Here is a 25119-nt window from a genome sequence, read left to right as displayed (position 1 = left end):
CTACTGCTCGTTGATTTTAGATAGTATCTTGCTTGCGTTGGCAAGCAGACTAACTCATCTGTAGTTGTCATCTTTTTTAGTGTACGGGACATGGTATGCTGAATTTCCAATCATCAGGTAATGCTTTCTTCTAGGCATATTGCGCATTATCAGCTTGCTGCCTCTTTTTCTAAGCAGTTAAGTCGGCAACCCATCAGTTCGTGCTGCCTTAGTGTTTTTCAGCTGGTTTACTGCTACTGCTCGTTGATTTTAGACAGTATCATGTATGCGTTGGGAAACAGACTAATTCCTCTGTAGTTGTCATCTTTTTTGTGTACGGGACATGGTATGCTGAATTTCCAGTCATCGGGTAATGCTTTCTTCTAGGCGTATTGCGCATTAGCAGCTTGCTGCCTCCTGTCTTAAGCAGTTAAGTCGGCAACCCAGTAGCAGTAAACCAGTTTACAGCTGGTTTACTGCTACATGGACCTTGTTGTAACTAGGTGGAACACTTTCTATACCATCATCTGGGAGTGGTGGTACACATGGCCACTGTCATCGGATACCAGCAGCAGGGAAAAGTGTTCTTTCCATATTCTCAGTACACTATCTGTATTTGTTACCAGATTTCTTTCTTTGTCTCTGCAATAGGATATGCCTGTGCCAAAGGCATCACTTTGATAGCATTTAAGGACTTCAATCTGACTGCTGAACCCTTCGAATCGCGAAGACCTAAACGTCTCCCACGAAATCCTAAATATGTTGAGTTACCATCTAAAAAGTTCATTATATGAGTAAAACGTTCAGTTTTGTATATTCTTTATTTACTTCAAATGTAATATAAATGTTTCGTATGTTGTGGTTTATGAAAAATAACAAAAAAAAATATAGAAGATAATGTACATATATATATAAATAAAAAACTACAATAAATAAATCCTATTAATAAAACAAAAAATTCTAAATAAATATAGTAACTCCAACTTGAAAAACAAACAACGAACAAAAGGAACTATTGGGGCAAAACGAGCTTATATTTGACAGAAAGTCATCCATGATTTTATAGTTACCGAAGTCTGATCGGTTATTTTAACACAAACAAATTCTCTTTGCTTACAACAAAAGAAGTTTAATTGTGGAAAATTTCGTTTATGGCTAATGAATTATTTTTTTTGCGTGATATGAAATAAGTCTAAATATAAATCGCTTTGGAAGTTGTTATTGTTATACCGAAATCATTTGCCGTATATTCTTCACCTTAACTTATTATCTCGTAGGGAGAAAACTTACGGATCTATTCACAAAACATTTTCACATTTCTATAAAGGAAATCTAACCTAAATCTAAATAAACCTAAGTTGAGATCTACCTTAAGTTTTGTGAATACCAGCGTTAAAGTTTAACACTCGTATTCACAAAACTTAAAACAGCTTAATATAAAACCCCGTTTACATTGCTCTTTAAATACGAATTTAATGGTTCGATCATGTGTTTTCCCTTTATAAAATCAGCTGACGAGAGCCTTAAATCCGGATTTAATGAGCAGTGTAAACGGGGTTCTAAGTTTGTAGGTTCTAAGATCAATGTAATTAAATGTAACTGTCTGTATGAACACCTACAATAATTTAAATCACATTGATATGAGGTTTAATACAACTGTTTTATTAATTCAGTTAAATTATTGAGTTAAACGAACACCAATACCATTTTTCTATTTTTCTATACAATACAAAGTGGCGTCAAATCCCACATTCCCATCGATCTCTATGTATGCAGTTATTTTTCCAGGATAGCTTTATACATAAGGGAGGTGGTGGCTATTGGGCATCGGGCATCAAATGACACTTCTGTTGCAGTTCCTTTTTGGGACGCCCTTAGTATAATCGTACCTTCATTCATACAAGTTTTTTACCATTACTAGGCATTGTTTGCCATTCTTTGCATTGAACGCTTTAAACGTCTCCAAAACACTTTATATTCTTCGGGACGATGTCTTCCATTGTTTTTGCAACCTGGCCATTTGATGTATGTCTTAACATCCATTAAATATTGAAGATTTTTTGGACGTTTACTACGTGGTATATCTTCCAGAAAGACAAGTATGAGTTGATCTTTGCAGATATCGAACATTCTGTAAATTGGATTTACATATGTTTATACACAAATGTGTTATAAGATATGTTTATTCGCTTATTGATGTTGACGATTAATGGTTGGTGAGTGATTGGTTGATGATTGATGTAAGCACAATGTGATGTTGAAATGGCAATAAAATTAGAAATCAATTGAAATGAAATCCTAAATCCTTCTACAAATTTGTGAATTCAAAGCGCCGTTGTAATAGTTTACCGAACTTTCTTAGATATAAAGCTAAAGCAGCTAATAACGATTCAGGCATTGCCGACATTTTTAACACTACTTACTCAGATAATTATTATGATTTATGTGGAACATATCCATACACAATCAACAATCCAGCTTTTATAGACGTGTGTGGGATTGGCGAATACGTAGTACTTGAAAATTTAAGGTCACTGAAGATAACTTTTAATCCCGATCCAGATGGAATTCCATCGAATATTTTAAATCATTGCGCTCTCGAACTTTCGTATCCCCTTTGTACACTTTTCAACAGTTCATTAAAGCATGGATATCTGCCGGAATTGTGGAAGCAATCTTATATAAGACCGTTATTTAAAACCGGAAATCGCAACGAGGTTTCTAACTACAGGGGCATTTCAATTTTGAATGCTATTCCGAAGCTATTAGAGAAAATTCTGACTGAAACTATTTCTATATCTCCCTACCAACATGGGTTCCGCAAATCGAAATCGACGATAACAAATATTTTAGATTTTTTTGTTTGGTCAACAATGGCTTTAGGGAACGCTACCAAACGGATACTATCTATACCGATTTTATTGAAGCATTTGATAAAGTCAACCACAACCTTCTGTTAAGAAAAATAGATCTTATTGGTTTCAGTCCATCTTTACTAAAGTGGATCAGATCATATCTGACTGGACATACTCAAAGAGTTAAATTTGGTACTGCAGTTGTCAAATCAAATGTTGTCTCTTCAGGTATTCCACAGGATAGTCACCTTGGTCCTGTGCTGTTTTGTTTGTTCATAAATGATCTCCCTTTTACCTTAAAGCACTCGAATATTTTGATGTATGCAGATGATGTAAAGATCTTCAGATCAACGAGAGACTCTGATGAACAGTGTTTTCTTCAGTATGACCTTGATACTCTTTACGAATGGTGCAACCAGAACTTTATGGAACTTAATATTTCCAAATGCAAACACATATCATTTTTAAGAATAACCTCTCTTAAAACTAGCTTCTTTTTGGGTTCCAATCAACTTAAAGTAGTCTATGGCTTTAAAGACCTTGGATTTCTTCTAGACCAACGCTTAAACTTCCGTCAACACATCTCAATGGTTGTGAACAAAGCACGTGGTGCTCTTGGCTTCATGAAACGCTGGAGAAAAGAACTTAATGATTTCTCAGAGACAAAAAACTTATATGCGTCGCTAGTCAGAAGTAATCTTGAGGTATGGGATCCGTACTACAATATTCATTCTGATTTGATAGAATCGGTTCAAAAACAATTTCTATTATTTTGTCTCCGTCGAAATGGGTGGGACAGAACTTCATAACCTTCGTATGAGTACCGATTAAATTTTATAAAGCTTCCTATTGGGTTGCTCAAAAAGTAATTGCGGATTTTTCATATAGTCGGCGTTGACAAATTTTTTCACAGCTTGTGACTCTGTAATTGCATTCTTTCTTCTGTCAGTTATCAGCTTTATCAGCTTTTTATCAGCTTTTAGCTTGCTTTAGAAAAAAGTGTAAAAAAAGTATATTTGATTAAAGTTCATTCTAAGTTTTATTAAAAATGCATTTACTTTCTTTTAAAAAATCCGCAATTACTTTTTGGGCAACCCATACATTAAGAAGTCGTAGAACCATGCTAAACATTACGTTTTTCACTAAATTAATTCATGATCAAATAGATTCCTGCTTTCTTTTGAGTCGAGTTTTCTTTAACGTCCCTATCAAACATACCAGATATTTGATCTTTTGAAAATTTCTTATTATAAAACCAACTATGCCAATAATGATCCCTTTCGCCACCTTTGTTATCAATTTAATCAACTGAAAGATATAATAGATCTATCTGAGAATCTAAAAAGTTTAAAAAGGAAAATTATATTATTTTTAAATTCTTAGGTTAATACATTTGTAAATATATTGTTATAAGTCTGTAAGGGTATTTATTATCTATAGACTTAAATAAAAAAAAAAAAAATAAAAAAAAACATGTTAGGTGAATTTATGCCCAAACTTTCTAATCATGTTTCATTTTATAGTTGGCAACTAGCTGGACAGGGCCGCTCCGGTGCGCCTTATTTAACTTTCTTATTTTATCTAAGCCCTATACTGGCACGATCCGAAAACAAGTCCCGTTTTGGGGTGCTAGTAGGGCCTTTCAGATATATCACCCCAATGTGGACATTATAGTGGTGCTCTACTCCTTAATACCTTTCATTTGAGCCTTTTATTGCTATGGTGGGTAATAAGTCCGAAATGGGGGTGTTTTTGGGGGTGAGGTGGACCCCCATGTATCAGATTCGAGCACCAGTCTCAAATACCTTTCATTTGAGCCTAATATTATCATTATTGGTTTAAATATCACTTGGCGGAAGGTGGGGCAGCCGCCCATCTTCAATAAGTATACCAAATTTCTGTTTCTGAGTTATTATAAACAAACTAAATCGCCCCACCTATCTCCGAAATCTGGCGGTTTTGAAAATAGGGTAAGGGGAGGGTCCGCCCATTAAAGTTTGGATGTTACATCTACTTTATTCTCTTGATTTTGGTGGTGGATTGAAGTAGTCAAACCCTTTGGCCCGAAAGTCGATATCAGATTCATACTCTACTCTCAAAAACAACATTTGAGCTACATATTGCTAAAGTCGGAGAGGTTAGCATGTCCGCTTATGACGTTGAATGCCTGTGTTCGAATCCTGGCGAGACCATCAAAAAATGTTCAGCGTTGGTTCTCCCCTCCTAATGCTGGCAACATTTGTGAGGTACTATGCCATGTAAAACTTCTCTCCAAAGAGGTGTCGCACTCGGCTATAAAAAAGAGGCCCCTTATCATTGAGCTTAAACTTGAATCGGACTGCACTCATTGATAAGTGAGAAGTTAGCCCCTGTTCCTTAGTGGAATGTTCATGGGCAAAATTTGCATTTGCATTGCTAGAATCGGTATATGTGTGTGCCTCAAAAATACAATATGAGCCCCAGTAGGCATTGGTTTAGCATTTGGCCTCAAAATTGGATATCAAATTCGTTTTCTACCTTAAACTAGCTATTATTTAAGCCCCTTATTGCCATAGTAGGCAAACATGGCCGGTTTGAAGGGATTTTAGAGGGCGGACCCTGAAATAATATCAGCATCGTGCTACATCACGATTTTGTTTGAGCCCGATTTTGTTTTGTCAAGCATTTTGAAGGTGGCGATCAAGATATTCAGGGCTTTGGGTGACGTTCAGATCCACACTAATTAATTATACCCACCACCGACGGATAGGGGTATATTCATTTTGTCATTCCGTTTGCAACACATCGAAATATCCATTTCCGACCCTTTAAAGTATATATATTCCTGATCAGCGTAAAAATCTAAGACAATCTAGCCATGTCCGTCCGTCTGTCTGTTGAAATCATGCTACAGTCTTTAAACATAGAGATGTTGAGCTGAAACTTTGCACAAATTCGTCTTTTGTCCATAATTAGGTTAAGTTAGAAGATGGGCTATATCGGACTATATCTTGGTATAGCCCCCACATAGATCGATCCTCCGACTTAGGGTCTATGTGCCATAAAAGCCACGTTTATTAACCGATTTTGCTGAAATTTGGGATAATGAGTTGTGTTAGGCCCTTCGACATCCATCTTCAATTTGGTCAAGATCGGTTCAGATTTGTATATAGTTGTCATATAGACCGATCCTCCGATTTAGGGTCTTAGGCCCATAAAAGCCACATTTATTATCCGATTTTGCTGAAATTTGGGACAGTGAGTTGTGTTAGGTACTTCAACATCCTTCTTCAATTTGGCCCAGATCGGTCCAGATATGGATATAGCTGCCATATAGACCGATCTCTTGATTTAGGGCTTTGGGCCCATAAAAGGCGCATTTATTGTCCGATGTGGCCGAAATTTGGGACAGTGAGTTGTGTAAGGATCTTCGACATCCTTCTTCAATTTGGCCTAGATCGATCTAGATTTGGATATAGCTGCCATACAGACCGATCCTCCGATTTAGGGTCTTAGGCCCACAAAAGCCACATTTATTATCCGATTGTGCTGAAATTTGGGACAGTGAGTTGCGTTAGGCACTTCAACATCTTTCTTCAATTTGGCCCGGATGGGTCCAGATACGGATATAGCTGTCATATAGACCGATTTCTTGATTTATGGTTTCGGGCCCATAGAATGCTCATTTATTGTCCGATGTCGTCGAAATTTGGGTTAAGTTAAGCCCCTTGACATACTTCTGCAATATCGCACAGATCGGTTCAGATTTGGATATAGCTGCCATATAGACCGATATCTAAGTTTTAGGTTTTGGGGTCATAAAATATGCATTTATTGTCCGATGTCGCTGAAATTTGAGACAGTGAGTTTGGTTAGGCTCTTCGACGTCCTTCCTTAATTTTTGCCCAGATCGGTTCAGATTTGAATATAGCTGCCATATAGACCGATCTCTCGATTTAAGGTCTTGGCCCCATATAAGCGCATTTATAATCCGATTTCACTGAAATTTGACACGGTGACTCATGTTAGAATTTTCGACATCCGTGTCGTATATAGTTCAGATCGGTTTTTGGTCCAAATCGGAACATATTTGGATATAACTGATATGAGACATAAGGTATGAAATTTTCACCGAATTTTGATGAAAGGTGGTTTACATATATACCCGATGTGGTGGGTATCCAAAGTTCAGCCCGGCCGAACTTAACGCCTTTTTACTTGTTATATAACGGAAGAGAAGAAGATTGCAACACTGCCATATGGACTCCCTCCTTGGGATCTTGTATAGAGACTTTTAGAAACTTTTCTAGGATGTGCTAGGTGATCAGCCACAAGTTAACGCAAAGCTATTTTCATAATTTTCCCTTTCTCTAAAATTCCAAAATCATCGTGACTTCTCCATAGAAGTTTTAGAATTTGCATATAAATAACATATCTCGCGGGCGATCACGGAATGCGTGAGGTGGTGTGGTACCATAAGGGCAATAACAATCAGGAAGATAAGATCACGAACAGTCTTGAAGTGTAGGAAGGAGATTAAGGCCTTCTCTGAGGATGGCACAATCCGCATGATTTGGGTGCCGGGCCATAACGGAGTAATGTGGAATGAAAGGGCAGACGATTTGGCACTGAAGGCCAGAGAACTGCCGTCAATAAATTCGGTTAACCCGAAGCCTTTTAGGTCGACCCAGTCTGAGTTAAGGGTGTGGGCGACGAACGCTGTAACACTGTGGAATAGCGAAACAGTCAGTAAGGACGGCCAAAATCCCATGGAGTGATCCGGATCGTGAGGGGACGAGGCTAGTACTGAAAGGAAGGAAGAAGGAGTTCAGTATAGCTTTTGGTATCATAACGGGAGATGTAGGACTAGGAGCACAATTATGCAAAATCGGTCGAGGTTACCTTTTTTAGTTTGTAGAGCGCACAACAAGCCGATTACTGGCTTAGGGGTATGTCCATAGTGGCAGGGGGCGGATTAATATCCGCACCTACTTTTCAACCTAATCTATCTCCCGATTTGGCATTTGTTAAGAGTCAGTAAAGACATCAGTTTGAAAGAGATGTGAACCATTATCCAATTGGTACCTCTCTATGAATCATAACCAATGGCATAAGTGGCATTCCTACACTGATACCAAAAAAATTGCGGTACTTTGCCAATACTGCCTGGTATTACTTTGTAAGCGTCATCGGCAAAGATTTTTAATACCATTTGATATCAATTCAATACCAGACAAATGAGGCCGCACATATGTATTGTTGTCATATGGTCCGATCTGGACTATGTTAATATTTAGATAAAGCTGTATTATAGGCCCATGTGGCGAATTTGGGTCTTAAGCCCATAAAAACCAGATTTGTAACCCGATTCAGCTAAAATTTGAAACAGTGACTAGCACTGGGCCTCTCATTGTCCGAACTGAACACAGTCCAAATAGGACAAAATTTGGATATTATTGCCATATAGACCAATCTATCGATTTATGGTCTTAAGCCCATAAAGCCGTATTTTTCCATTTCGCTGAAATTTAGTGAGTCCAGTGAGCTGGACTAGATTTCCCGTTGGTCGAACCAAATTTGGTGCAGATCGGACCATAGGTTAGGTTTAAGTGACAATCTGCCACCAAACTCACTTCGTCGTTTCCGTCTATTGTGATACCACAGGAGAAGGAAGATACCTTCTATTGTAGTTCCTATCATTGAACTAACCAGATCGTTTAAAAAAGCCCAACAACTAGTCTCTTCTTTTTTGATGTCCTCACAGCTTCTGCAAAAGTCGTTGCTCCCAACCTTCAGTCTGTCAGCATGTTTTCCGATTAGACAGTGACCTGTCGTGACAGACACAATGACTGAGACGTCTGTTCTAGCCAATGAAAGCAAAGCAGTAGACCTCTTCAAGTCTGGATTAGGCCTCATAGTTTGGAAATACTCACTGCCCCTTCTTTGTGACCATCTATCATTCGTAACCCTTCGGGCCTAGTCCTTATGCCTTAGCTTACATGTCGCTAGAGGCATACCCACAGATTCCAGTATCCCTGGAATGTGTAAGGTAGTTCTTAGAATCGCAAACTTGTCCGAGTGAATTTTGAACTGTTCAGCCATCTCGTTGAGAGATCTGCGACAGTCGAGGGCGGTTGTTGTGTTCACAAGTACATTCTCCAGGGATTTAATGGCTGCCTGGCTGTCTGAAAAGATATTTATGCCAATCGTCGTAATGACATTATAACTTAACCATTCCACCACTTTTTTAATTGCAAGGACCTCTGCTTGATGCACACTGCAGTGGTCGGGTGGACTTCTCGTTATGACCTGTCAAAGTTCCTCAGAGTACACCCAAAGCCCACTTTATCGTGTAGTTTCGAACCATCCGCATAGAAGCCTATATAAATTCCAATACCAGAGATGTTGTAGTTGCAATCGGTTTTATCAGAAATAGTAGTACAGTACTTTTTATCAAAAAGCAGCTCAGGTAGTGTGTAAGCCTGTAATTAGGTGCATCATTAAATTCAGTGCATCAGATGGTGTCGTCCCCATGTGCGTTATGCACCAAACAAGCCATCTTTTAGATCCGGCTGAGTATAGAACATTAGGTCGTCCTTGGAAGCGCCGTCCACCAAACCGCAACACCATATGGCATTTGAAGTTTTACAACAGCAGTACACAGGTATCCTAACAAGAGTTGCCTTCCTTGCCCTTTCGAAAATGTTGGATTTCCCATCTAGCAAAACACCCAGGTATTTGCACTTTCAGTAAATGGAAAATTGTCTCTTTCCAGGAAGACAGGTGCCACTGAGGGTAACTTGTATCCACAGCTGAAAAGAACAACTTCCGTCATAAAAGGATTTACACTTAGACCACTTTCGCTTAGTTCCCTGTTTTAGATAGAGCTGCCTGAAGTATATCTTTAAGAGTGCTTCAAGAGTGCTAACCGCAATAGCCACGTAAACGTTCTCATCAAACTTACTCTTTAATAAATCGATTGTAACGTGTGCTGTGTGTCTTGTGGTACCGTACTGTTTAAACCACATGTCGTCCAGGTCGCTATCTTCCAATTCAGGCCATATTTTAACAGTGAGCATGGTACGGTAGCGTTGTTCATTCACGGTAACGTGACGATTGGCATCGTCGACGAAGAAGTATGACCCAATGACGCCGTCTGCATGCAAACCGCACCGAATAGCGATCTTTGGTGCATGAAGTGTTGATTCGTGAAGCACATGCGGATTTTTGCTTTTTGACGAACCCATTAAGCCAAAAATGAGCTTGTCAAAATTGGAGTTAACGCTCTTAAAGTAGTAGAAGCCACCGACTCTGAATTTCGCTAGTAAATTTTTATGGTTTGCAGACTTTGTTCGTTCGTGCACCTTACCAAAATGAAAATGTTGAGTTTACTGCATAAATTGACAGTTCTTTGATAAGTGGAAGAGTGCGTTCTCTATTGGAAACCCCTTTAGATTTGACTTTAGAGTTAAGCAATATTTATATGGTTGCAGATGCAAATTTAGCCATAGGCATGATAACCATCGTGCTACAGTTCCTTACAGTTGTATATCATTTTAACTCAACGATATAGCGATTATAGACAAGGACAAATATGCAAAATGGATAACAATGAATACAAATGGATATATACATTTTTTGTACTTACCTATGCTGTGCCAAATGCATTTCAAATTGACACCAATGACTTAGAAGAAAATTCGAAGATATTATTAACATTAAGGAACGAGATCTATCCATACACGATATAATATTATCCAAAATGGTAACTCCAATCTGCAAAAAAAAAAACAAGTAAAAGGGCGTTAAGTTTGGCCGGGCATAATTTTGTATACCCACCACCTAGGGTATAAAAAGGGTGATTTTTTTGGAGCTATAGGAAAGTTTTTCAAAAAACCCCAAAAAATTCACAAATATGCATGAAATCTTGATTTAAATCGATAATATGGTCCATATAATTTAATGTTTAAAGATTATTTCATGGAAATGTTGACCGTGGCTGCGCCTCAAATAGTCCAATTTGGGCATACAAAAAAATTGGATATCATCTCACGGTAGCGCCCACCATTCACAGTTACGTTACGATTCGTATCATATTTGAAGAAGTACGGTCCAATGATGCCACCTGCCCATAAACCGCACCTCACTGTGACTTTTTTGTGGATGCCTTGGTAGCTCTTGCAATGCATCTGGCTGATCTTTACTCCAAAATCGACAATTCTGCTTATTTACGTACCCATTGAGCCAAAAATGAGCTTCGTCCATAAAATGGAAGAAGCGCGATGAGCTTTCTTAACAGAGCACGAATTTTGATAATAAAATTCCATAATTTGCAAACGTTGTTCGTTTGTAAGACTATTCAGGGTTAAATTATAGACTAAACAGAAGATGTTTGACAGTGAAACAAAACACGAAACGTAATGTTCAAACCAGTGTTGTCATAAAGATAATAGATAAAAAAAACCACCCTTTATAAACAGTTCGTTAAAATCCGGCTGAAAATTGGGCAATTCTTAACTTATAGCAACTATATCGAAATATGGTCCAATCTCACCACAACTCACTGTTCCAAATTTCCTCAAAATCAGGCAATAGAATTTTATATTAGTTCAAGATTTAAATCAGGAGATCGACACCCAGCCAATAGCGTATATGGGCCTCCGGAGGTGGGCTAAGCACCACTTAAGAAAAGTTTTAGGCCCACCGCAGAATTTTACAAAATTTCATTGTTTTCGACAAAATTCGCTAATTTAAATGCTATGCAAAGGGTTTTAGCCTCCCCCCCCCCTGTTCGTGGGTGAAACCCCTTCAATCGAATATCGGTCTATATGGGGGCTATACCCACAAATGATCCGACGTAAACTATATTAGACACTGACGTCGGAAGGCCGAACACAGCTGACTGTGTTATATTTCAGCGAAATCGGACAATCAATGCATCTTTTACTGGCCCGAGACCTTTAATCGGGAGATCGGTCAATAATATGGTGGCTATATTCGGCTATATTAAAATATAGACCGACTTAAACCATATAAGACAAAGATGTTAGATGTTGAGGATTTCAGCAAGAATCATTGTGCCAAAATTTAGCGAAATTGGGTAATAAATGCGAATTTTATGGGCCTAAGGCCTGAATTCGGGTGACTATTCTAGACATCCGACTCATAGATATAGAAATTAAGTGTGAGGCAGCCACTGCGGCTATGAGACTTAAGGCGTTGGGAAAATACATAGAGGATAGGAGCAGGTCTTATCATCGCGTCCCTTCCTTCCAGGTTTCCTATCGAAGCGACGATAGGAAACGTGGAAGGAAGGGAAGAGGTAACCCAGCGGTTGCCTGAGACGACACTTGAGATAGCATCCGAAGCAATGCTGCGAGCGGCACAGGCTTGGATTGACGGAATGCTGGCTATCTGGAAGGTAATGCTACATAGATGGATCACATCTCTAGAGGACAGAGTGGGCCTGGTGAGTCTACATTGAGAATCCAGGGACTGAAATCTGTTTTCGACTGTTCGGCCATTACTGGATCCTGCAGGCCGAGATCCGGCTAATCACGGAATTCGTGAGGTGGTGTCGTGTTAACGCGAGGACTTCGAGTGTGAACATCTTTACGGACAGTAAACTGACCAACAGGCCAATCACAACCTGGAGCGCAAGGTCACCAACAGTCTAGCTGTGAAAAAGGATATAAACGCCGTCTCTGCGGATGGCAGGATCCGCATAGCTTTTTTCCTGGGTCATAGAGGACTAAGGGGGAATAAAAAAGATAATTTGGCAGTGATGGCCAGAGGATTGCCATCAATAAACTTTTTCCGATTTGGTTGAAAAATTGCATGTAGTGTTCTGTTGTTACTTCCAACAACTGCTTTAAGTATGGTCGAAATCGAACCTGATATAGCTTCCATATAACCCGATCTCCCGGGTTGACTTCTTGAGTCCTTATAATCCGCAATTTTTTCCGATTTGGCTGATTGAAATTTGATTGCAACTTAACTGCAGTTGCGTTGCCAGGAGATAAAACCTTGATATAAAAATTAGTATAACGTTGGAAATTTTTGTTAAGTGCAATCAATATCAGTATCAGTGTTTTGAACATTCAGCTACTAAGTTAATTGTAAAAAAATATGCAATACAAAAAAAAAACAAGTAAAAGCGTGCTAAGTTCGGCCAGGCCGAATCTTACATACCCTCCACCGTGGATCGCATTTGTCGAGTTCTTTTCCCGGCATCTCTTCTTAGGCAAAACAGGATATAAGAAAAGATTTTTTCTGCTATTAGGGCGATATCAAGATATGGTCCGGTTCTGACCACAATTAAATTACATATTGGAGAACTATGTAAAATGTCAGCCAATTCGAATAAGAATTGCGCCCTTTGGGGGCTTAAGAAGTAAAATAGAGAGATCGATTTATATGGGAGCTGTATCGGGCTATAGACCGATTCAGATCATAATAAATACGTATGTTGATGGTCATGAGAGAATCCGTCATACAAAATTTCATTCCAATCGGATAAGAATTGCGCACTCTAGAGGCTCAAGAAGTCAAGACCCAAGATCGGTTTATATGGCAGCTATATCAGGACCGATTTGAACCATACTTGGCACAGTTGGTGCATATCATAACAAAACACGTCGTGCAAAATTCATTCAAATCGGATAAGAATTGCGCACTCTAGGGGCTCAAGAAGTCAAGACCCAAGATCGGTTTATATGGCAGCTATATCAGGTTATGGACTTATTTGAACCATACTTGGCACAGTTGTTGGATATTATTACAAAACACGTCGTGCAAAATTTCATTCCAATCGGATAAGAATTGCGACCTCTAGAGGCTCAAGAAGTCAAGACCCAAGATCGGTTTATATGGCAGCTGTATCGGGTTATGAACCGATTTGAACCATACATGGCACAGTTGGTGCATATCATAAAAAAACACGTCGTGCAAAATTTCATTCCAATCGGATAAGAATTGCGCACTCTAGAGGCTCAAGAAGTCAAGACCCAAGAAGATCGGTTTATATGGCAGCTATATCAGGTTATGGACCGATTTGAACCATATTTGGCACAGTTGGTGCATATCATAACAAAACACGTGGTGCCAAAATTCATTCAAATCGGATAAGAATTGCGCACTCTAGGGGCTCAAGAAGTCAAGACCCAAGATCGGTTTATATGGCAGCTATATCAGGTTATGGACCCATTTGAACCATACTTGGCACAGTTGTTGGATATTATTACAAAACACGTCGTGCAAAATTTCATTCCAATCGGATAAGAATTGCGACCTCTAGAGGCTCAAGAAGTCAAGACCCAAGATCGGTTTATATGGCAGCTGTATCGGGTTATGAACCGATTTGAACCATACATGGCACAGTTGGTGCATATCATAAAAAAACACGTCGTGCAAAATTTCATTCCAATCGGATAAGAATTGCGCACTCTAGAGGCTCAAGAAGTCAAGACCCAAGATCGGTTTATATGGCAGCTATATCAGGTTATGGACCGATTTGAACCATACTTGGCACAGTTGGTGCATATCATAACAAAACACGTGGTGCCAAAATTCATTCAAATCGGATAAGAATTGCGCACTCTAGAGGCTCAAGAAGTCAAGACCCAAGATCGGTTTATATGGCAGCTATATCAGGTTATGGACCGATTTGAACCATACTTGGCACAGTTGGTGCATGTCATAACAAAACAGGTCGTGTAAAATTTCATTCAAATCGGATAAGAATTGCGCACTCTAGAGGCTCAAGAAGTCAAGACCCAAGATCGGTTTATATGGCAGCTATATCAGGTTATGGACCGATTTGAACCATACTTGGCACAGTTGGTGCATGTCATAACAAAACAGGTCGTGTAAAATTTCATTCCAATCGGATAAGAATTGCGCACTCTAGAGGCTCAAGAAGTCAAGACCCAAGATCGGTTTATATGGCAGCTGTATCAAAACATGGACCGATATGGCCCATTTACAATACCAACCGACCTAAACTAATAAGAAGTATTTGTGCAAAATTTCAAGCGGCTAGCTTTACTCCTTCGGAAGTTAGCGTGCTTTCGACAGACAGACAGACGGACGGACGGACATGGCTAGATCGACATAAAATTTCGCGACGATCAAGAATATATATACTTTATGGGGTCTCAGACGAATATTTCGAGTAGTTACAAACAGAATGACGAAATTAGTATAAACTCCATCCTATGGTGGAGGGTATAAAAAATAGAAATCTTTATTACAAACTTGCTCGTTGGCAAAGCAACTGAAGTCGGGTTGCTATCCATAATCGACCCCTTAGAATATCAAAACGATCAAATGGGTGTCTCAGATCAATATTTCGTTGTGTTACAAACGGAATGACGAAATTAGTACACCCCCATCCTATGGTGGTTGGTATGAAAATTCCTCTTTTCTTATTTATAACACCATAGAGGAATTTATAACACAATTGAAGAAAACTCACCTGAAAATCCCTTTCATGTAGACATATGGAAATATCACCATTCTCCTCAACGTTGGGCATCAGCTCGTGCAGCACCCAATCACGATCATTTTGACAATAGCTTATGAATATGTCATACATCATGTCATCACCTTCATAGGCGCTGTTCATTCTATCCTTGGCAGCCTCAGACATCAAAGCTGCCGACTTCAGAGATGAATAGTAGTAGTAGATATGCCAACGCTTAACGTAGATAATAGCCACCACCAGCGATACACCCAACAAAGTTCCCACGCTGACTAGAACATAGAAAGTCAGACTATTCAACTGATTGGTGATATCATCGACCAATGAACGTTTGTGGCAATTCAAATCGACGAAACTTAGTTTCTCGGTTTCATTGAAACACCAGTATTGCTCATCCTCATAGTCCAAAAGTTGAAATTTCAATAGCATCGTCTCATTGAGGCGATTATACTTCTGGGAGGGAGAAGAATTAAATGGTGTACAAGGCACGGCGGTCTTAAGTGAAGCTTGACGTCTGACAACAAAACGAAACTTCTTACTCAGACGATACCCATTCGGAGAGCGTTCTTCATTTTTCTTTTGCAATCTTTTGAAGGCATGCGAACCCAAAATTGAAGTCATATTCAACAGGGATTGTGTGTCAAGGGGAAAGGATGGCACCTTGCCACTCAAATATTGCAAAGCGTCTGCAACAACTTGGCGTGCACAATTTTGATTGTTCGATTCGGAAACATCAACCAAATCTCGTAACAAACAATCGCAAACAAAATTATTCTCTCCCATGCTTAGGTAATCCAAAAGGGTAAAGTCCTTTAACATCTCCGAAGTGATGATGTTTATGTTATTGTCACGCAAGCTGAGTACCCTTAGATTTTTGTTATTGGCAAAAACTCGGTTATACCAATTGCCAACATGATTGGAACTGAGATCGACTATCTGCAAATTCGTCAGCGTACTGAATAAATTCGAGGATATGGAATTGATGTTGTTCCCAGCTAAACCCAGTATTCTTAGCTTACTCATGTTTCTTATCCATGAAATATTCTTCAAGTTGGACATCTCGAAATACAGAACCGTTAGAGTTTTTGACATACCATCGAAGACTCCATCGAGTAAATTGTATGCAGCATATGCATTGCCCGACAGATCCATTCCCTCAAGATTTTTAAACATTCCATGCCCAATCACGGGAAATGCTGTAAAGCATAAACTTAAGTAACGCAATTTATCACCCAAATGATTAAAGGCCACCGCACTGTTGCGGGTCAACTTTGAGTGTGACATATCCAAATAAACTAGATTTGGCAAATACTTAAAGGTAGACTGTTGAATTTTGAGACCATAGAAGAGATTGATAATGGAGTCCAGCGAAGGCTTGGTACTGTAGTCGAAGGTATTGGTAAAGGACAAATCCAAATAGTGCAGAGATGGCACATAGTAAAAGGTGTCGGAAAGCAGCACCAACATTCTGTTGTGGGACATGTAAAGGTTCTTCAAGTTGGTTACATTTCGAAACACCTCCCGAGTAATGTGTTCAATTTTGCAATTACTAATGTCCAGCTCGGCAAGTTTCGGCAAGATGGGGAATGAGGCCCAAGCTACACCTGCAAAGAATTCAAAAAATAAAAAGTATGAATAGATTAAAAACACAAAAACAACAAGTAAAAAGGCGTTAAGTTCGGCCGGGCCGAACTTTGGATACCCACCACCTCCGTTATACAGGGTGGCTGATGAATATTGCTACAATGATGAATATTGCTACATTTTTTTTTCGGTGTATGGAATACATTTTTCTTTTATTCATGTTAAATTAAATTATTAAATTAATTATTAAATTATTATTAATTAAATTAATTAATTAATTAATTAAATTAATTATTAAATTATTATTATTAAATAGAAAAAAAGTTATTACATTTTTTTTTGGTAGCGGCTTTCATCAGCCACCCTGTATATGTGAACCACCTTTCCTCAAAATCCGGTGCAAAATTCATACCTTATGCCCCATAGCAGCTATGTTCCGATTTGGACCAGATACTAATAAGTCAAAGTTATTGTTCAATTGTATATAACAAAATATTGGTCTTTTTAGTAGTTATATCTAAAAATAAACCGATCTGAACTATATACCACACGGATGTCGAAAAGCATAACATAAGTCAGTGTGTCAAATTTCAGTGCAATCGGATTAAAAATGCGCCTTTTATGGGGCAAAGACTTTAAATCGAGAGATTGGTTTATATGGCAGCTATATACAAATCTTGATCGATCTGGACCAAATTGCAGAAATATGTGGAGGGTCTTAACTTAACTCTTTGTCCCAAATTTCGGCAACATCGGACAATAAATGCGCTTTTTATGGCCCCAAAACCTGAAACCGAGAGATCGGTCTATATAACAGCTATATCCAAATCTGGACCGATCTGAGCCAAACTGACGGAGGATGTTGAAGGGCCTAATACAACTCACTGTCCCAAATTTTCTCAAAATCGGATAATAAATGTGGCTTTTATGGGCCTAAGACCCTAAATTGGAGAATCGGTCTATATGGCAGCTATATCCAAATCTGAACCGATCTGGGCCAAATTGACGAAGGATGTCGAAGGGCCTAACACAACTCACTGTTCCAAATTTCAGCAAAATCGGATAATAAATGTGGCCTTTATTGGCCTAAGACCCTAAATCGGCGGATCGGTCTATATGGCAGCTATATCCAAATCTGAACCGATCTGAGCTGTATTGACGGAGGACATCGAAGGGCCTAAGACAACTCACTGTCCCAAATTTCAGCAAAATCGGGTAATAAATGTAGCTTTTATGGGCCTAAGACCCTAAATTGGGGAATCGGTCTATATGGCAGCTATATCCAAATCTGAACCGATCTGGGCCAAATTGACGGACGATGTCGATGGACCTAAAGCAACTCACTGTTCTGAATTTCAGCAAAATCGGATAATAAATGTGGCTTTTATGGGCCTAAGACCCTAAATCGGAGGATCGGTCTATATGGCAACTATATCAAAATCTAAACCGATCTGAGCCATACTGACGGAAGATGTCGAAGGGTCTAAGACAACTCACTGTCCCGAATTTCAGCAAAATTGGATACTAAATGTGGCTTTTATGGGCCTAAGACCCTAAATTGGAGAATCGGTCTATATGGCAGCTATATCCAAATCTGAACCGATCTGGGCCAAATTGACGAAGAATGTCGAAGGGCCTAACACAACTCACTGTTCCACATTTCAGCAAAATCGGATAATAAATGTGGCCTTTATTGGCCTAAGACCCTAAATCGGCGGATCGGTCTATATGGGGGCTATATCAAGATATAGTCCGATATAGCCCATCTTCGAACTTAACCTGCTTATGGACAAAAAAAGAACCTTTGCAAAATTTCAGCTCAATATCTCTATTTTTGAAGACTGTAGCGTGATTTCAACAGACAGACGGACGGACATGTCTAGATCGTCTTAGATTTTTACGCTGATCAAGAATATATATACTTTATAGGGTCGGAAATGGATATTTCGATGTGTTGCAAACGGAATGACAAAATGAATATACCCCCATCCGTCGGTGGTGGGTATAAAAATAGTAAACATCTTCTTATATTTAACTAGCTGAACCGGACTCGCTCCGCTGCGCATTATTTTACCTTGGAAAGGGGCGGTTCGCAAAATACATGGTCCCACATTTCGATATCAGATTCATATTCTACTCCCAAACACATTTATTTGAGCCCCATATTGCGATGGCCAGTAAAGTATTGCTGTTTGTGGGGTGTTTTGGGGAAGGGGTAAACCCCCAGAAAATTGGTCCCGAAAGTGTGTATCAATTTCGTGCTCTACTCTTCAATACCTTTAATTTGAGACCCACATTGGCATGGTCAGCAAATATGCCCGATTTAGGGGAAGAGGTGTTCCTCAAACTCTTGTACCCAAAATTGGTTATTAAATTCGTTTTCTAATCTCAAATAACTTTCCTTTAGGTCACATATTGCCATTGTCGGTAAATTTGTACACTTTAGTGGAGAATCCCCCAAAATGATTTATTGGATGTATAAGGTCATCATGAGACCAGTAATGACCTATGTAGCACTGGTATGGTGATAAACCGTGGAGAAGAGGACTCGTATGAGGGAATCCGGGAAGCTTCAGATCGGACTACATTTAGATATAGCTGCCATATAGACCGATCTGCCGATTGAGGACCTTAAGCTCATATAGACCGATCTGCGGATTTAGGGTCTTAAGCTCATAAAATCTGCATTTATTACCGGATTTCGCTGGAATTCGACACAGTGACTTGTATTAAGCCTATATTTAGATATGGCTAGCATAAAGACCGATCTTCCAATTTAGGGTTTTAATCCCATAAAAGGCGGATTTGTTGCCCGATTTCGCTGAAACTGTGACTTGTTTCAGAGTTCTCGGGACCTGAATCGAATATGATTCAGAAGGCGCTCCGCTACGCCTTCTTTAACTCTCTAATATCTTTTTAGGTTGGGGACACTTCGCCCTGAATGCGGATATAGAATTCGTGCCATAGTAGCCTATGGCGCTGAACGCGTTCGAATCCTGGCGAAAACATCGAACAAAGCGGTGTTTATCCACTCTTAATGTTGGCGACATTTGCGAGGTACAATCACATGCATGGTCATTTAAAAATTTTTTCCCAAAGAGGTATACTGCGGGACGCCGTTTGGACTCGGATATAAAAAAGGTCCCTTATCATTGAGTTTAAACTTGAAGTGTGAATTTGCCCCTTCTCGGTTCCTGATGGTAATGTTCTCATTAGGGGAGGGATGGCACCTCACACATTTCGACTCAAATATGGATGTCAAATTCGTGCTGCACTTCCAAATCCCTTTAATTTGAGCCCCATATTGCCTTGGCCGGTAAATATGAACCGTTTGGAGGGTGTTTTGAGGCTGGGGCGGCCACTGGCACGTTGCACTGAAAATGGATATCAAATTCGTTCTTTATTCCCAACAGAAAAAAGGTTCTGTTTAGGGGGTGCTTTGGGGCGTACCCAAAAACACTTGGCTGCAAAATTCGTTTTCTACTCTCAAATACCTTCCATTTGAGTCCGACATTGTCATAATGGGTCAAATAACCCATTTGACGTATGTTTAGGAGGAAAAGCGCCAATTAGACTTGAAAGCAAATTTTAATGTCACATTCATAATCTACTCCCTAATAGCTTTCATTTGAGTCCCATATATCAATGGTCGGCTTATATGCCCATTTGGGGGTATTTGGGGGTGGGCGACGTCCCATTACATGGACCTAATGTTTTATGCCATATTTGTAATCTACTGCCTAATACTTTTCATTTGAGTCCCATATTGACATGAACTTCGAATATATCTGTTTAAAGGAGGTTTGGGGGGCCCGCTGAGTACTTGCACCCAAATTTTAATGCCATATTCGCTTTCTGGTCTCCAATACCATTCATTTGATACCCTTATTGTGCCCATCGGGCCACTTTCGGATATGGGTGGCGTTTTTTGGGGCAAAGGAAAGGGGTTCGCCACCACCCGATATCTAAAAATGATATAGCCTATGTTTCCTTCCAGACAAACGTACAAAATCTATGAAAATTTTAAGAAAATCGGTTCAGCCAATTATCATATAGTCATAATGGGTCTAATGGGGTATTTAAAGGGTGGCGTGACCCCCTATACTTCGATCTTATTTTGTATGCCAGATTCGAAATCTACTCTCGAATACCTTTCATTTGAGCGCCATATGAACGTCCAATATGTCTGTTTGGGGGAGTTTTGGGGTTGGGGCGGCCCGATGGGTACTTATAATCAAATTTTAATACCATAATATCGTATTCTACTCCCTAATACCTTTCATTTGATATCTATATTGTCCCGATCGGTCCACTTTTGACTTTAGGTTGTGTTTTTGCCAAAAGGGGGAAGGTCCGTCCCCCTTCCGATACCGAAAAATTATATATATATATTTTTCCTTCCAGACCAACCCATACAGTAAGCGAAAATTTCGAGAAAATCTGTTCTGCGCTTTTTCAGTCTTAACGAAACAAACAAACCGAGTACCATATATCCGTGATTGACTAATGTGCCCATTTTGGGCATTTTTGTGGGGGTGGGGTGACCCCATATACTTCGACATGAATTTGTATACCAGATTTGTTATCTACCCCCGCACACTTTTCATTTGATACCCGTATTGTTCTTATCGGTACACTTTTGATTTTGGGTGGTGTTTTTGGGGTAAGGGTGGAGGGTCCGCCCCCTTCCGTTATCATTAAAATTATAAAGCCTTTTTCTACTTCCTGACCATATTTCTAATCTACTCCCGAATACCTTTCGTTTGAGTCCCATATTGTTATGATAGTCCAATAAACCTATTTTAAGGGGTTTTGGGGCTGGGGCGGCCCCCCAGGTACTTGGATCCAACTTTTATTATGAAATTCGTACTCTACTCTTGAATACCTTTTATTTGAATCCCATATTGTCCCGATCGGTCCACTTTTATTTTTGGGTAGTACTTTTGGGGTAAGGGGGAGGGTCCGCCCCCTCCCAATATCAAATGTATATATAGCCTATGTTTCCTTCCAGACCAACCTACACAATCTGTGAAAATTTCAAGGTAATCGGTTCAGCCCTTTTTGAGTCTATACGGAACAATCAAACACAAATTTAATTTTATATATAAAAGAAATGGATGTGGTAGTGGGAGTTGTTATAAAAGATCAGAGATAATTTATCCATTGTGTTGGGTATCTCTTCACTTTTAACTTGTTTGTTTAACTTATTGCTGTTTTGTATCGTTCTGTGATGTATGTTTATCTATTTTTTTCCATCTTCTGCTTCTACACAACTGACCTAAGTCTCGGAATGAAGCTACTAGTAAACGAGGTTGCTGGTCGCGTGCCCTCCAACCTAATCTAACCTAATGGGTCTATCTCTTTTCCTTCTGGGTTATACAAGCTAATGCACTAAGCTATAGTAACCTGTGCCACATTTGTGGTGTAGGGTATAAAACAATTTCATTTTTTCCAGTTAAACTTAATGTTAAATATCAACTCGAAACCTTTTCAATACGTTTGTGGTATTCATTTTCGATATCTCCCCCACTGTGTAGCACTTACCATCCCTCTGAGTTTCTAAACTAAGGCCATTAAATTTATTTCCGCACAATGTCAGATACTTCAAACTATCAGCCACTGATTCTAATGTACGACGCGGAACGCTGGTGAGATTATTGTGTGCAGCCGAAAAGACTACAATGTTATTGGATGCAAAGAGTCGTGTTGTATTATAGAGCACCTCGTCCGACGAGTAGTGGTGATAAGACAAATCCAGGTAATTCAGTTCCGCTAAAATATTCTAAAATTAATGGTGAAATTTCGAAATGCTAAGTCATCGAAACATACGCTCAAATTTCCATTGGTGATTTCGCAGAGTGCCATTGGGAAAAGTCCACCATAGCAGGACATTCTTGATGTCGTCCAGCAGGCAGGAATAGCCATTGTCAGTGCCAATTTTTGTATATAAGGGCTCAAAATCAATGTTGCTCAAATTGTTTAGGATATTTAAATTTTTTTCATTGGGATTGTCGATGGAATCGGCTGAAGCATTCTCATCGTCTAGCAATTCCAAGGAAATTTCTTGATTTTCCAAAGGTTTTGGACCTTTGTCTAATGCTAAATCTTTGGTTGAAGCATTGTAGGCTAAATACTCCCCCGCAATTTCGTTCGTCCAACAACTTCCAAATTTGATGAACTCGAAAAGCACAAAACAGGCATAGGCGAGCCGGAGCAAAGTTGTCATCTTTTTGTTTTTTTTTTTTAACACTAATTAATCACAACTCATCGGCACTGCTTCCGCCAACAACGGTATCTCTTGCTGTGGACAATCCGATAATCCTTTACTTAGTAAATATTTGTTATAATGAAGTCCGTTACAAATGCCAAAGAGCGCGTTACTAATATTCAATAATTTTCGGTAAATGGTCAATCAGACAACTGATAATGGAATTGGCGGTAGCTTATCAACACATTTTGCTTATCAGTTATTGGGCTCTGATAGAACTACCACTTTTTTTTCAACATTGCCAAAACAATGTTATCTATTGTACCTAACACATTTGTTTTCATAGCCCCCCCCATTAAGGGTAGCTGACGGTGTATTTAGTTCGTCCATGCATTGGGAACCGTAGAGTTTTTGGATACGTTTTTTTTTTTGCTCCCAAATATTAATTCCGAATCGCACTCTGCTCCCACAGACCTTTCATTTAAGCACCATGCTATTTCGAGCGCCCCATAAGTCTGGGGGATTGGTGTAGGGCGTTCCCCCTGGGCTCCTTAACCTTCTTCACATTGTTTTGACCAGTTCAAGTCATTGGCTTACCATAAAATTCTTAGTAAAATTTAGCTTAAATCAGTATACCCAACTCTGATAACTGGCGTTTTTGTAAATTAAGTTAGGAAGAGGGTCCGACGCCCTACGGATTTGACAATTTTAAACCCTACTCCACATTCGGTAAAATTTAGTGAATACTTGTAAGGGGCGGATATTGCGTACGACTGGGCTAGACATAGTGATCTAAATAGTAATCCAGAGAAGACCGAAATCCGAATGTTTGCTTAAAAGACGAAGGTTGGCTATTCGAGGAACCATGTTTCCTCAACAGAACGAAGTCGATATACGACAGGATCAAATACTTAGGACTGATGTTGGACTTTAAGTTTCCCTTTCAAGAGCGTAATGAGATGGCTTACAGATGTTGGGCACTATGTTGAAGGACCGTTGGCTCAAGATAGGGCCTGACCCAAAGACAATCCAATGATTCTTCAGGAGCGTGATCAGACCAATGCTAACTTACGCCTCGGTTGTATGGTGAAAGTCGATGAAGAGGAAGCATAGTCTAAAGACACTACCAAAGGTAGGGAGAAAATGTCTTGTCTTCAAACAGATGGAGAAATGAAAATCACCCTGGGGCACTGGAGACAATTCAAGATGTCCGGCCCATAGTAAGTTTAAGCCAGCCAGCACAGTTATGAGACTAAGGTTAGGTTAGGCTAGGTTAAAAAGAGGGTGTGGATATTTATCCGCCCCATGCCACTATAGACATACACCTAAGCCAGTAATCGGCTTGTTGTGAGCTCTAAAAACTAAAATGTAACCTCGAAAAAGAACATTTTAAGTTAGAAATTCCGTGCTACTTACAAAATCCTTAATTGTTTTCCATACCACTGACCCTAATTGGTTCATGTGTGCTATCAAATCCCCACCTAAGTAACGGTGTCTGTTAACCGCTAAAGCCAGGCAATGACATAGGAAATACTCCAAGGTCTCATCATCTTCCCCACAAGCCCTACACATGTCATCAGTTGCCACTCCGATAAGTGAACTCGTAGTCCTAAAGTGTCCCGTTATGACACCAATAGCTATACTGAACTCCTTTATACTTCATTTCAGTAATAGGCTCGTCCTCTCACGATTCGGATCCCCCCATAGGGGTTTCGCCGTCCTAGGGACCGTTTCGCTGTTCCGCAATGTTGCATGCGCGTTTGTCGCCCACGCCCTTAACTCGGACTGCGTCGACACGAATGGCTTCGGGTTAACCAAGTTTACGGTTAACCAAAGTGGCAAATCGTCTGCCCTTTCATTCCCTCTTACTCTGTTATGGCCCGGTACCAAAACGATGCGGATTCGGCCATCCTCAGAGAAGGCTTTAATCTCCTTCCTACACTCCAAGACTGTTCGTGAGCTTATCGATCTGGATGCTATTGCACTTATGGCATGTGGATGTTCACACTCGACGTCTGGATCTCCGCGTACAG

At 39.6% G+C, this 25119-nt stretch overlaps 1 protein-coding gene across 2 annotated transcripts; it reads right to left on the bottom strand.

Annotated features, from left to right (window-relative positions):
* Window positions 1-1620: 1620 nt before the first annotated feature.
* On the bottom strand, window positions 1621-23256 carry LOC106089462 (toll-like receptor 13). 2 transcript variants are annotated; one of them, XM_013255318.2, is made up of 5 exons: window positions 22708-23256; window positions 22423-22650; window positions 15289-16898; window positions 10462-10589; window positions 1621-2110 (listed from the first exon to the last, which is right to left on the bottom strand). In XM_013255318.2, exons 1-5 carry the CDS (start codon window positions 23102-23104, stop codon window positions 1897-1899), a joined length of 2577 nt encoding a protein of 858 aa, XP_013110772.1. In that variant the 5' UTR covers window positions 23105-23256; the 3' UTR covers window positions 1621-1896. The 2 variants fall into 2 exon arrangements, with proteins under 2 accessions (XP_013110772.1, XP_013110773.1); XM_013255319.2 differs by having other exon boundaries at window positions 22423-22660; window positions 22708-22884.
* Between the last annotated feature and the right edge of the window lie 1863 nt (window positions 23257-25119).

This window comes from Stomoxys calcitrans, chromosome 1 (assembly GCF_963082655.1).
Source record: "Stomoxys calcitrans chromosome 1, idStoCalc2.1, whole genome shotgun sequence".
NCBI lineage: Eukaryota > Metazoa > Arthropoda > Insecta > Diptera > Muscidae > Stomoxys > Stomoxys calcitrans.
The sequence above is the reverse complement of the archived record's forward strand: the minus strand, read 5'-3'. Positions and strand labels throughout refer to the sequence as shown.

Coding starts and splice junctions, on each gene's coding strand:
- LOC106089462 (XM_013255318.2), bottom strand. CDS start 23,104: ATGACAACTTTGCTCCGGCTCGCCTATGCCTGTTTTGTGCTTTTCGAG. Junction 22,651..22,707: donor TCACCAATGGAAATTTGAGC/GTATGTTTCGAT, acceptor AGAATATTTTAG/CGGAACTGAATTACCTGGAT. Junction 2,111..10,461: donor ATGCATTTGGCACAGCATAG/GTAAGTACAAAA, acceptor TCCAATTTACAG/AATGTTCGATATCTGCAAAG.